Raw genomic sequence first — 16491 nt, forward strand, 5'->3', positions numbered from 1 at the left:
AAATGGTGGATCATCATCAATCATGGGTCATTTCATTCTCCTTCACTCCTGTCCATGGGGCCCCTAAGTAGTCTGGGCCCCGTCGCAGCTGCGACCGCTGCGACCGCGGTAGTTACGCCCCTGGGAAAGCCGTATGTTTGTCTGCAATTTTCTTCCCAATTTAATCAAATTAGACAAATCATTAATAAGAGGCTACCCATCTTGTATGAAGATAATGTGCTGATGGACATATTGAAAGATGGGGTTAATGTGGTAGCCAGAAGGGCACAAACTATTGGTGATTTAATTGCTCCAAATTCACTCCCAGTCATGGCTAAATCTGCCACTTGGCTCGATTATAAGGGTTTTTTAAGATGTGGCACCCCTGCCTGCAGCATTTGTGCACATATGCAGCCAGGTAATACTTTTCAAAATTCAGAAAAAACTAAAGAATATAAAATAAATAGTTTTATTAATTGTCACACTAAAAATGTAGTTTATAAAATAGATTGCACACTTTGCCATATTTCCTATATAGGATGCACCACATGTAAACTAAAAACACGTGTAACTGAGCATATTAGAGATGCTACTAGCTCAAGCTTAATAAATAGAAATGTTTCCATGGTGTCAAAACATTTTTATATGCAACATAATGGGGACATTACTGCTTTAAAAGTGCATGGCATTGAAAAAGTTCATATGTTATATCGCCGAGGTGATCTTAAAAGACGCTTACTCACGAGAGAGGCTTTTTGGATGTATAATTTGAATACTCGCTTCCCTGTAGGTATGAACAAGAGAAATGAAATTCTGTATCATTATGTTTGATGTTTTAAAGTGTTTTGTATAGTTTCTTTTAAATTGCACATAAGATATTTGTGGTTCCAGGACCTTACAAACTAATCATGTGACACACTAGGGTGTGTCTTGGACTTGAATTTGCTATATTTATAGCGTTTAGTCCTGGAACTACATAGGCATGAGTAAGACCTATATGGGTCGAAACGCGTAGCCGTATTTACACTATTACCTGTCTGGTCTGCTTTTTGTAAGGAGTTTTTTTATTGCCATGTTGGAGTTATAAATAAATACAATTTTTTATTTTATTTTTTTTTTAACCCATCTCGCTGGAGCTGGATTATTTACTTTGTTTGGAGTTGCTGTTGCAGGACGTCTTGGTCGGGACGAATTTCCGTGCTCCGCTTTGGATGGTCTGGTTGGTGAGCTGGCAGTGGCTTTTTTAGCCGTTTTTTTTTTCTATTTGCATTTACTTGAGGAGTGTAGTTTCCAAAATGGGGTCACTTGTGAATGGTTTCCACTGTTTAGGCACATCAGGGTCTCTCCAAACGCGACATGTCGTCTGCTCTCGATTCCAGCCAATATTGCGTTCAAAAAGTCAAACGGTGCACCTTCCTTTCCGAGCCCTGCCGTGTTCCAAACAGTAGCTTTCTCACCCAAATGGGGCATCAATATGCTCAAGATAAATTTCACAACAAATTTTGGGGTCAGTTTTCTCCTGTTACCCACGTGAAAATAAAATTTGGGTCTAAAGTAAATTTTTTGAGTAAACAAGTTAAATGTTCATGTTTTACTTCCACATTGTTTCAGTTCCTGTGAAGCACCTGAAGGGTTAATAAACTTCTTGAATGTGGTTTTGGGCACCTTGAGGGTTGCAGTTTTTAGAATGGTGTAACTTTTTGGTATTTTCTGTCACATACACCCTTCAAAGTCACTTAAAATGTGATGTTGGTCCTAAAAAAATGAATTTGTAAATTTTGTTGGAAAAATTTTAAATCGCTGGTCAACTTTTAACCCTGTTAACATCCTTCTGAAAAAAAAAGTTTAAAAAATTGTGCTGATGTAAAGTAGACATGTGGTAAATTAAAAGTTTGAAAATTGCTAAATTTTCTCCAAATTTCAGATTTTTTTTTATCACAAATAAAGTCATATTGAACAAATTTTAAAACTGTTATGAAGTGCAATATGTCCCGAAAAAAACCGTCTGAGTCAGTGGGATCCGTTAAAATGTTCCATATTTATTACCACATATAGTGACCCTGGTCAGAATTATAAAATTTGGTCTGGTCATGAATGTGAAAACAGGCTTGCAGGGGATGACGGGGTTTAATAAGTCAATGGGTCCGGGGAGCACTTAAACACGAGCAATCAGATGGCTTCTTAGTAGTCTTATAGGTTCACAGTCCTAATTTCAATTTTTAGAACAGTGGCTGAATTTCAAGACATTCCATTCATCTTATTTGGGGCATCCTTGTCACGCATAGTGTTGGAAAGACTAAGTGCAAAATGAAGGGATGAGGGGAAAGGAGCCCAACACTAGGTAAGGGAGGGAGTGGGGACCCCTAGGTAATTCTAAAGCCACCCTCTCTGCCCTAAACATCCTTATATAGGTTCTCCATAGGGGTGGAGCCGCGTATTCATCACTGTAATGAGCGATACCACGTGACCGCTCACACAGGACAGGCTGCCGGCGCTGAGAGGAGGCATCGCGGGAGCTGGGTGAGTATTTCTCTGCAAGCGGGCGGGCCCACGGGGGGTGGGAGGCGGGAGGTGACCCCAAACTTTATTTTTAACAAAATAAATAGATTTTTCATTTCTTCTCTCCTGCGAGCGCTGCAGGGGACAAGAGATGAATGCCGCCTTCAGCACCACACGCTGTTTGCATGTGTTTTCTCCGGGTTCTCCATTTTCCTCCCACATTCCAAAGACATACTGATAGGGAATTTAGATTGTGAACCCCATCGGGGACAGTGATGATAATGTATGTTAAGTGCTGCAGAGTAAGATAGCGCTATAAAAGCAAAGCATAATATATAATAAATATTAATTATTGCTTTAAAAAAAAAGGGATAGGGCTTATTTTCAGGGATGTCTTATTTTTCCTTGAACAACAATCTACATTTATTCTTGAAAAAAAAACAAAAAAATTATTCAAATATAGTCATGTTCAAAGCCAAACCAAAGCATTTGCTCTCCTGTCAACAACCCATTCACAGATCATGTCTTCCAGTTCAGGAAATAATGGTTGTGACCAGATCCACACTTGAGCTTCTTATCGTTTCCTTTGTACACCTGCTGAATGAGGTTACAATACTCAGCTCACCATTTTCGTATATCCAACAGCTTTTCTTTGCAGAAAGCAGTACGATTTTTGTCCTGGGAGTCTTCCATGATTCCTTTCTCGTATTTGACGAAATAGCTTTCTTTTTGCCTTTTTACATTTCTGTTATCTGGGGGTCAAAGTGCTAGTTTATTTCTTGTTCACCTGTTTACATATGGTAATGTAGTATAGCAAAATGGTGGGTAGCCCCTTCACCAAGGAAAGCAGACACTCCCAAAATAATCACACTCATAAGTCTGCACAAGACCCAAAATAATAAGGGTTGGCAAGTGGCAGTCTCTAACACACAGATCAGGTAGTTCTGCTCGTGTAACTCCTGTCACAGGCGCATTACATGGTACAGGACTGATGGCAAGCTATTCAACCCAAAACGCCTGAAGACGGTTACGAAAGTGCATGAGACTGTTATCCGTGAATTATTATTTACACTATATAAAAGACACAGTGGCGCTGAACTGTTACCCAAGAACTAGCTGCAGGCACCTGGGCAGGTTGTGTGCAAACCCCTTCCTAACACTCATAAATCAGTGAACAATCAAACAGACAAACAAAATGAAGATGCCGTGCTGATAGGAGGAAATGTGACTGTAGAGTGATTGAACCTCCGTCACCTACCTCACGGTTGCAACCTGGCGTGTCCACTAAGTAGGCAATTGGCTGCTGTAATAATGTCCTCCGTGATGTGAAAGGGGGTGGCAGCGCCTACAGTGCACAAATGCAAAAGGGAGCATCCTCCCGTGATTGCAAAATCCCCTGTACGCTCGCCGCTGTATCGGCAGGCAGCCACGGCCGATGGCGTCACCGAGCAGCTGCGTAGCGAGTGGGGGGCGTGGCTAAATGTTGACGTCACCTGTCCGTATAACGGACACTAGCAGGGGCCAATCCCGACACGTTTTGAGGGAACCGTCCCTCTTTCTCAAGGTACCTTAAGGTGTCTATCAAAACAGCCTTAAGGTGTCTATCAAAAACCTGGAAGTCAACACCAATGAATGGGAAGAGCTTGCCCTGGATCGTCCAGGTTGGCGGGGCAGGATCACCTCAGGAGCACGTGCAGCTGAAGATAGGAAAATCTTTGACACAAAAAGAAAGCGCGCTGTCTGCAAGGCACAAGTAGAATCTGGTGTATTGACCACATCTGCTTCCTTATGTCAAGTATTTGGGCAAACCTTCAGGGCCCGGATTGGACTCATCAGCCACGTCCTGACCCATAACTACTAATTTTCTTCTAACCCTGAAGTCATGGTCATCTTTGACTACGAAGGACCAACATCACATGCGGTCAGGTCCTTGGCATTCCAGCTACCCTGGAGTGACGCTCGCAGGACTACCCAATCTGTGTGTGAGAGCCCGGCACTTCCCACCCCTTATTGTCTGGGTCTTGTGGGGTCTTTTGAGTTAAATTATTTTGGGGTGTCTGCTTTCCTTGATGGAAGATCTTATCTGTCATGCTGCATTCTATTTCCAATTGATTTTACAAATGTACTCATATAGCTACATGGATGCTATCTAATTGATTTTTTTATTATTAGTTACTAAGACTTATTTCTGGAGTATAGCTTCTTTTTCGAGCATCCTCAAAAATCCAGAATAATTTTGTTAGGAGTCTGTCGCGTAACTTGAAGCTCATGGGCCCCAATGCAAAAGCTCCAACGGGCCCACAAATTATTGCAAGTTTTTAATAGTATTGGTCTTTTAATATATAGGTGCTTCTCACAAAATTAAAATATCAAAAAGTTTATTTCAGTTCTTCAGTACAAAAAAATCATATTATATAGAGTCATTACAGATCACTCTGTCTATTTCACGTGTTTATTTCTGTTAATGTTCAGGATTATGGCTTACAGCCAATGAAAACTAAAAAGTCATTATCTCAGTAAATTAATTAGAATAATTAACAAAAAACACCTGCACATGCTTCCTAAGCGTTTAAAAAGGTCCCTTATTCTGTTTCAGTAGGCTCCACAATCAAGGGGAAGTCTGCTGACTTGACAGATGTCCAGAAGGCAGTCATTAACACACTCCACAAAAAGGTAAGCCACAAAAGGTCATTGCTAAAAAGCTGGCTGTTCACAGAGTGCTGTATCCAAGCATACTAATGGAAAGTTGAATGTATGTGCGGCGCGCCCCCACACCGCCACAGGGCCGAGGGGTACCCGGAGCCGGGCCTCTAGTTCTCAGTCTCGGGGTTGTCACGGTGGCTAGACCCGGTCCGTGGCCCTGTCCGTCAGTGGGGGACGTCCGGTGTAATAGGTGGTAGTGATGTAGCGGTGCGGTTGTGGGGTGTAAGTCGCGGTAAATAACGAGGACACCAGGTTGCAGTCTCTTTACCTCTTTACTGGAGATCTCTGAGTCCTCAGTCCAGAATACGGTTCACCAGGCTGCGCAAGTCCGGCCGGTCCAATGGCACCTCCAGAGTTCTCCTCTCAGGTGGAAATCTGTGCCTTCCTTCTAGCGCTATGTGTTGTAGTCCTTCCCTGCTGTGCTCACGGAAAGTAACCCCACAACGGTTGTGTCTGTTTCTTAAGTTCCCTCACAACTCGATTTGATGTTCCTCTGTAATCCACCCCTTCCCTGTATTCAGGTTGGAATGGCACCCGTTTGTCAGGTAGGCCTGGAGTTCTTCCGGGACCCTAGAGTCGCCCCTCTCCCGCAATTGCCCCCCAAGACTTCATAGGTGATATGTGGTAGACAGCCCGCCTGAGACCGACTGTCCTGCCGCTGTTTGGAGTATGGCTTGAAGCTGTATTCTAATCCACTCCCTCGGCGTTCCGGCCACCGGTATTGCGCCTCAGCAGGGTGCTGCCTCTTTCAACAAAACCCCTGCTGGTATTCTCCTTCTGCTTGATCTCGTTTCTCACTCAGCACAATCTATCTCGCTTCTAGTCCTTTCTTGAGTCCCGCCGCTTCCAGGAGCCTGCGCGGACCCGTTACGTTCTTTCAATGCCAAGCCTCTGCCAGGATCCCACCCCTGGCAGAGACCCTACAGTCTCTCCCTTCACAACACCCCCTGCCACAGGGTGTTGCTCCGTTCAATCCCGTCAGCGTTCTCTCTAACTTCCTGCCTGACCCCCAGTTTACCCACTATGGTGGGGAGTGGCCTAATGAATAGCACCCTTAGCTCCCCCCGGAGGCCCTGCTGTGAAACATATTGGTGTCTGTGATACCTGATTGGAGGAACTCCTTCGGTGCCATCGAACGTACCATGGCTCCCCTTAGTGGCGGAGCCACAGTACTGCAACGACCAGGACTCTGGGGCGCTGCACTCCCCCCTGGTTAAACACAGTACTCCGGGACTGGGAAGAAAAACAACAATACAGATTAGTAAACAGACATACAATTTTGTTGAGTGCAAAACAATAAGTATACTTGAACAGGCTTCCCTTTATGGGAGGTGAGGACACTTTTAACGTTACAAACATAGTCAACATTATAAATTACAGGCTATACATAACTCCTGCTACCCAACCGGGTATTCTACTTAGTGCAAATTCTGGAACAGTAAATTAACATTGCCTTTAAGAAACATACACTCTTAGTTTACCAAAGGCCTTCCTATAATCACATTACAGGGTAAGGTAACTTCACATTCTCCTACTTTGAACCTGCAGGACCGCCTGTCCCTATGGCACCAGACCTACTGCCTCTCCTTTTTTTTACAGGACCGCCCCGTTCAGCCAGGGCCTACTGCCTTTCACTACTATACATAGTATAGACATAACATTCCTTTCGTTTAAAGAACTCTGAGCCCGCTCTACTCGGCTCCTTTAAGGACTCACTCTCTAACCCCTACGGGTTCGCCTTCTGTCCTTAGTAACAAAGTAACTTTCTATGGGGACGCAGGGTTGACCTTCTATCCTCACCTTCATCATTACTTCCTTACTTTCAGCTATGCAGATCTCTATCTCTACCCCTACGGGCTCTCTGCATCTTTTCTTTCTGCAAAACATTATTTAGATTTCACATTTCAACAAATTCAACACATATAACTTAGCATGTAAAACAGTTACATTTCTTTTTCAAGCTTCATTATCACATTACTGTTCTGCAACAGTATCTTTCTCAAGTTCAATTTCACACATCCCCTTTAAGAGGGGACCAAGTCTTTCTGAGGTAGCTCGTCTTCTCAGCCTACCAGCCCATGCAAAGGTTCCGGTATGGTATCTTCGCAAAGTGTCTTTAACTAGAACCGGTAGGAAAGGTATCTTCACAAAGTGTCTTTGGCTCAAACCAATAGGGCAAATATCTTCGCAAAGTGTCTTTGGCTAAAACCAGTAGGGAGCACCTTTAAGAAGGTGCAAACTATTTACAAAAGAAAGTTCGAATCATGCACAGTCCATGATTTCTGCAGTTTGTGTAACTTGGTGCAAAAACTTCAAGAAAAAGAAAAACAAACAAAGGGGATCCCGGGTCAACAAAGGGATCCATTAACCCTGGACAGGTTTAGCAGCAACTTAAAAGAACAAACAGTAACTATTTACATTTTCATGGTATCGAGGTTTATTCTTCTTCTGGTGGCTTGGGTTCCGGGCCCCCAACCACTGTGGTGCCAGTGTCCGTGGTGGATCTTTCCAGTGCAGTCGGACCACCTGATGCCTGAACCTGAAGACGGATCCTGGCTGCCAGCTCAGTTGCTGCAATAATATGGGCGGTGGCAATGTTGGTAAGCTCCACTACATTTAGTTCAGTCGCCGCTGAGGTAGTAGATGACACTCTCTCAGATCCACCTCGGCGAACGTGGCGGGCACACTCTTCCCGGGTACTCCGATGGCGGGTATCTCCTGACCGTGCAGGCTTCAGACCCCGGTTCACGGCTGATGCAGCGGGGGTTTGTCCCATCTCTTTCCATTGGGAAATCAGGCACTGTTTATATTGTTCCCAAGTGAGCACGGCAACGGCGTGACTTCTTCTCCAAACCCCATTCGACTTAATCCGGGGGGCCTCCCACCGGAGGATCACTCCCTCCGAACTCACATCTAGGAACTCTCCTATTGCGATCGGTGGCAGGGGTACCAGACCCTTCTTCATTTCGGAGGATGATGCCACCATTCCCGCCATGAAGAGGCGGCTACTGTTGTGAAGGGGGTCGGTCGCAGGAGCGGAATCGAACGGAGAGGCAGGGGTGTCTTCCGTACCTGCGCCTGATGTGATTCCATCGATGTCGATCTGGTCCGTTAACGAGGACGCTGGAGTCTGCTGCAGCCCGGACCGGGGCTCCTCCAATGGGATGCTCGGATTCCGCTCCGCTTGCTGTGGTTCCTCCTCCTCTAACTCCGAGGTCGGAATTGGTGGACGTAGCTTCGCTGTCGGATCCGCAGGCTTCCGGTCCATCTCCGGTGAAGAAAGGCAGGCCTGAACCGCTTCTTCCTCGCTCAGGCACTCGCCGTTCATCATCGCCACCTGATAGTCGCTGGCAGTGCATGCACCTAACTCCGCCATTTCTCTGAGGTCGGGCTTCTCCGTCACCAGCCTCTCGCCGTTGCATATCAAGGGGTGTTTCTCTTCTGCTTTGGGGCAGGTCATTTCTCTGCAGCCAGAAGTGCAGGAGGCGGTAGCCATTTCTCGCGCCACACTGGGGGTCTCCGCCCATAACACGCCCTCCTTCCCCTTGGGTGTAGCAATGGCGGCGCCTTTTGGCGGGAACTTTTGGCGGCTAATGGCGCAGCACAGTCTTACAATAAAGTACAGTCCAAGCACAACAAATCACAGTCTCTAGGCACACATGACCTGATTCTTCAGGCTTAAGTAGATCCTGTTCGTGACGCCAAGTCTGCGGCGCGCCCCCACACCGCCACAGGGCCGAGGGGTACCCGGAGCCGGGCCTCTAGTTCTCAGTCTCGGGGTTGTCACGGTGGCTAGACCCGGTCCGTGGCCCTGTCCGTCAGTGGGGGACGTCCGGTGTAATAGGTGGTAGTGATGTAGCGGTGCGGTTGTGGGGTGTAAGTCGCGGTAAATAACGAGGACACCAGGTTGCAGTCTCTTTACCTCTTTACTGGAGATCTCTGAGTCCTCAGTCCAGAATACGGTTCACCAGGCTGCGCAAGTCCGGCCGGTCCAATGGCACCTCCAGAGTTCTCCTCTCAGGTGGAAATCTGTGCCTTCCTTCTAGCGCTATGTGTTGTAGTCCTTCCCTGCTGTGCTCACGGAAAGTAACCCCACAACGGTTGTGTCTGTTTCTTAAGTTCCCTCACAACTCGATTTGATGTTCCTCTGTAATCCACCCCTTCCCTGTATTCAGGTTGGAATGGCACCCGTTTGTCAGGTAGGCCTGGAGTTCTTCCGGGACCCTAGAGTCGCCCCTCTCCCGCAATTGCCCCCCAAGACTTCATAGGTGATATGTGGTAGACAGCCCGCCTGAGACCGACTGTCCTGCCGCTGTTTGGAGTATGGCTTGAAGCTGTATTCTAATCCACTCCCTCGGCGTTCCGGCCACCGGTATTGCGCCTCAGCAGGGTGCTGCCTCTTTCAACAAAACCCCTGCTGGTATTCTCCTTCTGCTTGATCTCGTTTCTCACTCAGCACAATCTATCTCGCTTCTAGTCCTTTCTTGAGTCCCGCCGCTTCCAGGAGCCTGCGCGGACCCGTTACGTTCTTTCAATGCCAAGCCTCTGCCAGGATCCCACCCCTGGCAGAGACCCTACAGTCTCTCCCTTCACAACACCCCCTGCCACAGGGTGTTGCTCCGTTCAATCCCGTCAGCGTTCTCTCTAACTTCCTGCCTGACCCCCAGTTTACCCACTATGGTGGGGAGTGGCCTAATGAATAGCACCCTTAGCTCCCCCCGGAGGCCCTGCTGTGAAACATATTGGTGTCTGTGATACCTGATTGGAGGAACTCCTTCGGTGCCATCGAACGTACCATGGCTCCCCTTAGTGGCGGAGCCACAGTACTGCAACGACCAGGACTCTGGGGCGCTGCATATGGAAAAAGAGTGGTAGAAAAAGATGCACAAGCAACAGGGATAACCGCAGCCTTGAAAGGATTGTTAAGAACAGGACATTGCCACTGCTGCTGGAGTCATCCAGGACATGGGCTACAAGTGCCGCATTCCTTGTGTCAAGCCACTCATGACTAATAGACAACTCCAGAAGCCTGTTACCCGGGCCAAGGAGAAAAATAACTGGATTTTTGCTCAGTGGTCCAAGGTGTTGTTTTCAGATGAAAGTAAATTTTACATTTCATTTGGAAATCAAGGTCCCAGAGTCTGGTGGAAGAGTGGAGAGGCCACAATACAAGCTGCTTGAGGTCTAGTGTGAAGTTTCCACAATCAGTGATGGTTTGGGGAACTATGTCATCTGCTGGTGTAGATCCACTGTGTTTTATCAAGACCAAAGTCAGCGCAGGCATCTACCAGGAAATTTTACAGCACTTCATGCTTCCCTCTGCCGACAAGCTTTTTGGAGATGGAAATTTCATCCTCCAGCAGGACTTGGCACCTGTCCACACTGCCAAAAGTACCTATACCTGGTTTACAAACAACAGTATCACTGTGCTTGACTGGCCAGCAAACTCGCCTGACCTTAACCCTATAGAGAATCTGTGGGATATTGTCAAGAAGAAGATGAGACACCAGACCCAACAATGCAGCCGAGCTGAAGGCTGCTATCAAAGCAACCTGGGCTTCCATAACACCTCAGCAGTGCCACAGGCTGATCGCCTCCATGCCACGCCGCATTGATGCAGTAATTTATGCAAAAGGAGCCCCGACCAAGTATTGAGTGCATTTACTGAACATACATTTCAGTAGGCCAACATTTCAGATTTTAAAATAATTTTTCAAGCTGGTGTTATAAAGTATTCTAATTTACTGAAATAATGACTTTTGGGTTTTCATTGGATGCAAGTCATAACCATCAATATTAACAGAAATAAACACATGAAATAGATCACTCTGTTTGTAATGACTCTATATAATATATGTATTTCTAAAAGGCTTTTTGATCCCTTAAGGCTTAGGGGCCCAGGTGTGATTGCAACTACTCTACCTATTGGAGTTACAATGCCTACAAGTAGTATTCAACCCCCTGCAGATTTAGCAGGTTTAATAAGATGCAAATAAGTTAGAGCCTTCAAACTTCAAACAAGAGCAGGATTTAGTAACAGGTGCATAAATCTTACAAACCAAAAAGTTTTGTTGCTCAGTTAAATTTTTATAAATTTTAAACATAAAAGTGTGGGTCAATTATTATTCAACCCCTAGGTTTAATATTTTGTGGAATAACCTTTGTTTGCAATTACAGCTAATAATCGTCTTTTATAAGACCTGATCAGGCCGGCACAGGTCTCTGGAGTTATCTTGGCCCACTCCTCCATGCAGATCTTCTCCAAGTTATCTAGGTTCTTTGGGTGTCTCATGTGGACTTTAATCTTGAGCTCCTTCCACAAGTTTTCAATTGGGTTAAGGTCAGGAGACTGACTAGGCCACTGCAACACCTTGATTTTTTGCCTCTTTAACCAGGCCTTGGTTTTCTTGGCTGTGTGCTTTGGGTCGTTGTCTTGTTGGAAGATGAAATGACGACCCATCTTAAGATCCTTGATGGAGGAGCGGAGGTTCTTGGCCAAAATCTCCAGGTAGGCCGTGCTATCCATCTTCCCATGGATGCGGACCAGATGGCCAGGCCCCTTGGCTGAGAAACAGCCCCACAGCATGATGCTGCCACCACCATGCTTGACTGTAGGGATGGTATTCTTGGGGTCGTATGCAGTGCCATCCAGTCTCCAAACATCACGTGTGTGGTTGGCACCAAAGATCTCGATCTTGGTCTCATCAGACCAGAGAACCTTGAACCAGTCAGTCTCAGAGTCCTCCAAGTGATCATGAGCAAACTGTAGACGAGCCTTGACATGACGCTTTGAAAGTAAAGGTACCTTACGGGCTCGTCTGGAACGGAGACCATTGCGGTGGAGTACGTTACTTATGGTATTGACTGAAACCAATGTCCCCACTGCCATGAGATCTTCCCGGAGCTCCTTCCTTGTTGTCCTTGGGTTAGCCTTGACTCTTCGGACAAGCCTGGCCTCGGCATGGGAGGAAACTTTCAAAGGCTGTCCAGGCCGTGGAAGGCTAACAGTAGTTCCATAAGCCTTCCACTTCTGGATGATGCTCCCAACAGTGGAGACAGGTAGGCCCAACTCCTTCGAAAGGGTTTTGTACCCCTTGCCAGCCTTGTGACCCTCCACGATCTTGTCTCTGATGGCCTTGGAATGCTCATTTGTCTTTCCCATGTTGACCATGTATGAGTGCTGTTCACAAGTTTGGGGAGGGTCTTAAATAGTCAGAAAAGGCTGGAAAAAGAGATAATTAATCCAAACATGTGAAGCTCATTGTTCTTTGTGCCTGAACTACTTCTTAATACTTTAGGGGAACCAAACAGAATTCTGGTGGGTTGAGGGGTTGAATAATAAATGACCCTCTGATAAAACTTTTCACAATTTAAAAAAAAAATAAACAAAGAAATAACATTCTTTTTTGCTGCAGTGCATTTCACACTTCCAGGCTGATCTACAGTCCAAATGTCACAATGCCAAGTTAATTCCAAATGTGTAAACCTGCTAAATCTGCAGGGGGTGGAATACTACTTGTAGGCACTGTATGCCCCTGTTAGGGTTTATTTTCTGTGTAGATCTTATTTTTGGAGAAACTGGGTAAAAGGGCAGTGACATCTTCCCTGGATGGTGCCAGCTGTCACCATACAAACTCAAAACATTATTGAATAAATCTCACTTAGGGCTTGTTCACACGTAGTGTTCTTGCAGCATTTTATAGTATAGCATTTTGTAGTAGCTAAGTGAATGAGATTCCTGAAATCTCTATTACAGTGTCTCAGTTTTTACCATCAGTGATTTTCTTAGAGAAAAAAATGCAATGATTCTCCTACCTCTTACAGTGTTAAAAATAGACAGTGCATGGAGGCATCTGTTTGGAGTCTGTGATTTTCTTGACCTATAAACTGGTATGGGTGATTTTCATCCATGACTCGGATCAAAAACAGAGATCTGTTCACTGTTTTTTTGACATGGACATGGACATAATTGAAAATGGACACGTGAATGTAGTCTTTGATCAACAAGGTTCAGCTGCCAAAAAATGCATCAGAGACTGATTAAAAATGATTATTTAATTGCAGAACTTATAACGAGTTTTTTTTGTAGCTTTGTGTTTTTTGTTTGCTGCTGAATCTCTGCCCACCTAGCCTGATTTACAGCTCCTTAATGTCTGTTTCACCTGGTGCTGCTGAATCTCTGCCCATCTAGCCTGATTGAAAGCTCCTCAGCGTCCCTAGTTCTGCTGCTATCTCGCACTTCCCAGTTTAAGCTACAGCTGACAGTCAGACTGGCTGGGAGGCATAGATTGAATACGCTTGGATTTGTCAGCTCTCACTCATAGCTGGATTCCTAAAATGATCATTTTAGTATCAGGAGTACACTGGGGCTACATGACCACATTTGCCGTGACACTGGTCCCAAGACTAAAATGTACTTTATGCCAATGTTGCATTGCAGCATAGTGTGAATGAATGGGGTTGCATTGCCACATGCACGGTAGCACAACAATCAAATTGCTAAAAGTCTTCATCATTTGGATTTTTTGTGCTTTGGTTGTCACGAATGGAATTCCTTGGTTGTGGCTAAAGTCGCCATGTCGCCCCATTCTGATATGGTTTCTCGAAGCAATTACATCTGCTTCATCAAGTCTAAGAGTTCTACCTAACAATGTATGCAGCTTGTATAGTGAAATTTGGTAACCGCTCTGTATTAAGTGACAGGACCACTTTTTTCTCAAGTGCCAACTAGTAGGGGAAGCTTTGTCTTTCATAGTCTTATGCATTTTAATTACTTGACTTTTATCTTTTTATTTTTTACCTATATGTACAGTTCTGCAAAACCATGTTATTGCTACGTAAATAGAAATTTTTATCTTTATTGTGAAAAATTTAAATCATTTGTTTACCTCTTTACAACATTTTGTTAAAACTTCAAAATTTCAAGTTTTTCAAAAATGGCAAATATCATAAAATATGAAATTTTTGTCTTCTTGAATAGTCATACAAATCTCGTCTGTTTCGGATGGCGTCGTGATTTTTTGGAACAGCAACAAATCTTCTTTTCTTAAGGAAGTCCCGACTTCCAAAATTATTGTCCCAGAGATACTCAGGAGACAATACTTTAGTCGGTTTGTGATAAAGGAAATATTTGTTCAGGTAGCTCTCATCATGCCAGACTGCTTCAATATGGTTTCCGTTGTCAGTCATTGTCGCATTATGGCAAAAATTGGTCAACTTGTAGACTTCTTCTACTGTACCGCCAAAATATCCCCCTGCATAATAAAAGTCTCCTTCATCAGAAGGAATACAGGCAGTAGACTGTTTCCTGCGCTCGTATGTGAAGTGCTCGCGAGATGAACCATAGAAACCTGGATGTAAGGTGCCAAAAACATCACTGAGGATCTCCACCCCAACCTCATCACTGAACTTCATGTCCACATCTACACACACCAAGTAGTCCACTTCATTGATGAACCTTCGTATAGTATGGTCGCGGATCATTTCCATGCGTCTCATGGACACGTCCTGCCATCTTTGATAGCTGGAAACCTCTAAGATTACCAATTGTCTTCCCTCTGCCAAGGTGATATTAGGGATGTCTTTAATGCGGTCTGTGAACACGTAATAGTTGACTTTATGCCCCACCATAAAGAACTTTTCAGCAGTTTCAATAAATATCTTCACAAAGACTGTGTACCTGAAATAGTAGAGAAGTTTGTATTTTTATTGACCAAGATTTTATGAATTTTCAATAAAGTCTATGATTGGTAAGGGGGAGGGGGTATAAAAAGGAAAAGGGGAGGGGAAATGGGGACAGGAGAAGAATAAAAACAAACAGTACAAACTTATAACTAGCACTATTATATACAGTCAGAAGACATGACAGTGCGAGTCGCGTAACTTGTACAGTGGATATAAAAATTCTACACATCCCAATTAAAATTCCAGGTTCTTGTCCTATACAAAAATCCGACCAAGAAGAATCATTTAAAACTTTTTCCTCATTTAATGCTGCCCATGATGTCGCTTGTAAAAACTGAAGGGAAAAAATAAAATGCAACATTTTTTAATTTTTAAGTGCAAATACCCTCTTATATTTGGGATGTGATTGTATTCAGATTACGTCAATCACATTTACCCTCATGTTACATAGCAGTCAGTGTCGGCCCTCATTTACAGCAATTCTGATTAACACTATAAAATGTTTTGCTGTTCTAGGAGGATCTTCCTGACATTTTCTTAGTTGCTTTTTACAGTAAAATCTATAATCCGTAAACAACTTGCAACACAGCAATGGGATCTCATTGTTAAAAGTTATTAGTCAAGAAAAGAGTACAAAACATTTTTCAAGGATTAGATATATGGGGGGGGGGGGACTTGTGAAGACATCATCAAGAAGTGGTTAAATTTGGCACAACAGTGAAATTACCTAGAACTACATGTCCCTCAAAAATTTATGAAAGGACAAGAAGACAATTTATCTAGTGGCTGCCAAGAGGCCAACAGGAATTTCAGACAAGTACTGATTGTGTTCTGCATCTCCCATGTTCTTCATACTGTATGTCTGGCCTTTGAGTTCAGGGGACAAGATGGAAGCCTTGTCTCATAGCGAAGAACACCCAAGCCCGGCTATGTTTTGCCAAAACCTCCATCAAGTCAGCCAAAAGCATGTGGGAAAAGTGTTATGGTCTGAAAATTGAACTTTTTGGTCATAATTCCGAAAGGTATGTTTGACACACAGCCAACATTTTGCATCACCTAAAGAACACCATCCCCAAAGTGAAGCATGATGGAGACCGCATTATGCGTTGGGGCTGTTTTTTGGTAGGTGGAACTGGGCTTTAGTCAAGGTCAGACAATTTTGCAATAAAACCTTCAGGCATCTGCTAAAAATACAGAGGACTTTCACCTTTCAGCACAACAGCTCCTCTAGGTATACCTACAATTTAATAAAAGAATGTCATGGCCAGAAAAAGATCAGTTTTGGAACTGCCCAGCCTGAGTCCAAAACTGAATCCAACAGACAATCTGTGGGTGATCTCAATAGGGCACTGTACCAGAAGATGTCAATACAGTTTCATGGATTTGGAGCTACTGCAATGAAAAGTGGGCAAAGATATCGAATCCTAGAAACAATGTGCTGATAGACTCTGACCCAAAAAGACTAAATTTAAAGAGTTATTCAACAAAGTATTAGTGTAAGTGTGTGCATATATATGCAACCACATTATTTTAGTTTTTTCTTTTCCACTGAAAAGATTTCAGTCTGTTTTCCATTTAAATTGCACAGATTATGGGCAACATTAAAGATGGAAAGAGTTCTGAAAG

At 44.3% G+C, this 16491-nt stretch overlaps 1 protein-coding gene across 2 annotated transcripts in view; it reads right to left on the bottom strand.

Moving 5' to 3' along the window:
* Positions 1 to 14023: 14023 nt before the first annotated feature.
* Positions 14024 to 16491, bottom strand: part of LOC143805358 (histo-blood group ABO system transferase-like) — a 133357-nt gene continuing 130889 nt past the window's right edge. For both annotated transcript variants that reach the window (XM_077284603.1, XM_077284602.1), the window contains one exon: positions 14024 to 14860. In XM_077284603.1, the coding sequence (XP_077140718.1) occupies positions 14128 to 14860 (733 nt within the window). In that variant the 3' untranslated portion in view covers positions 14024 to 14127. The remainder of the gene's footprint in view (positions 14861 to 16491) is intronic.

Source organism: Ranitomeya variabilis, chromosome 2 (genome assembly GCF_051348905.1).
Source record: "Ranitomeya variabilis isolate aRanVar5 chromosome 2, aRanVar5.hap1, whole genome shotgun sequence".
NCBI lineage: Eukaryota > Metazoa > Chordata > Amphibia > Anura > Dendrobatidae > Ranitomeya > Ranitomeya variabilis.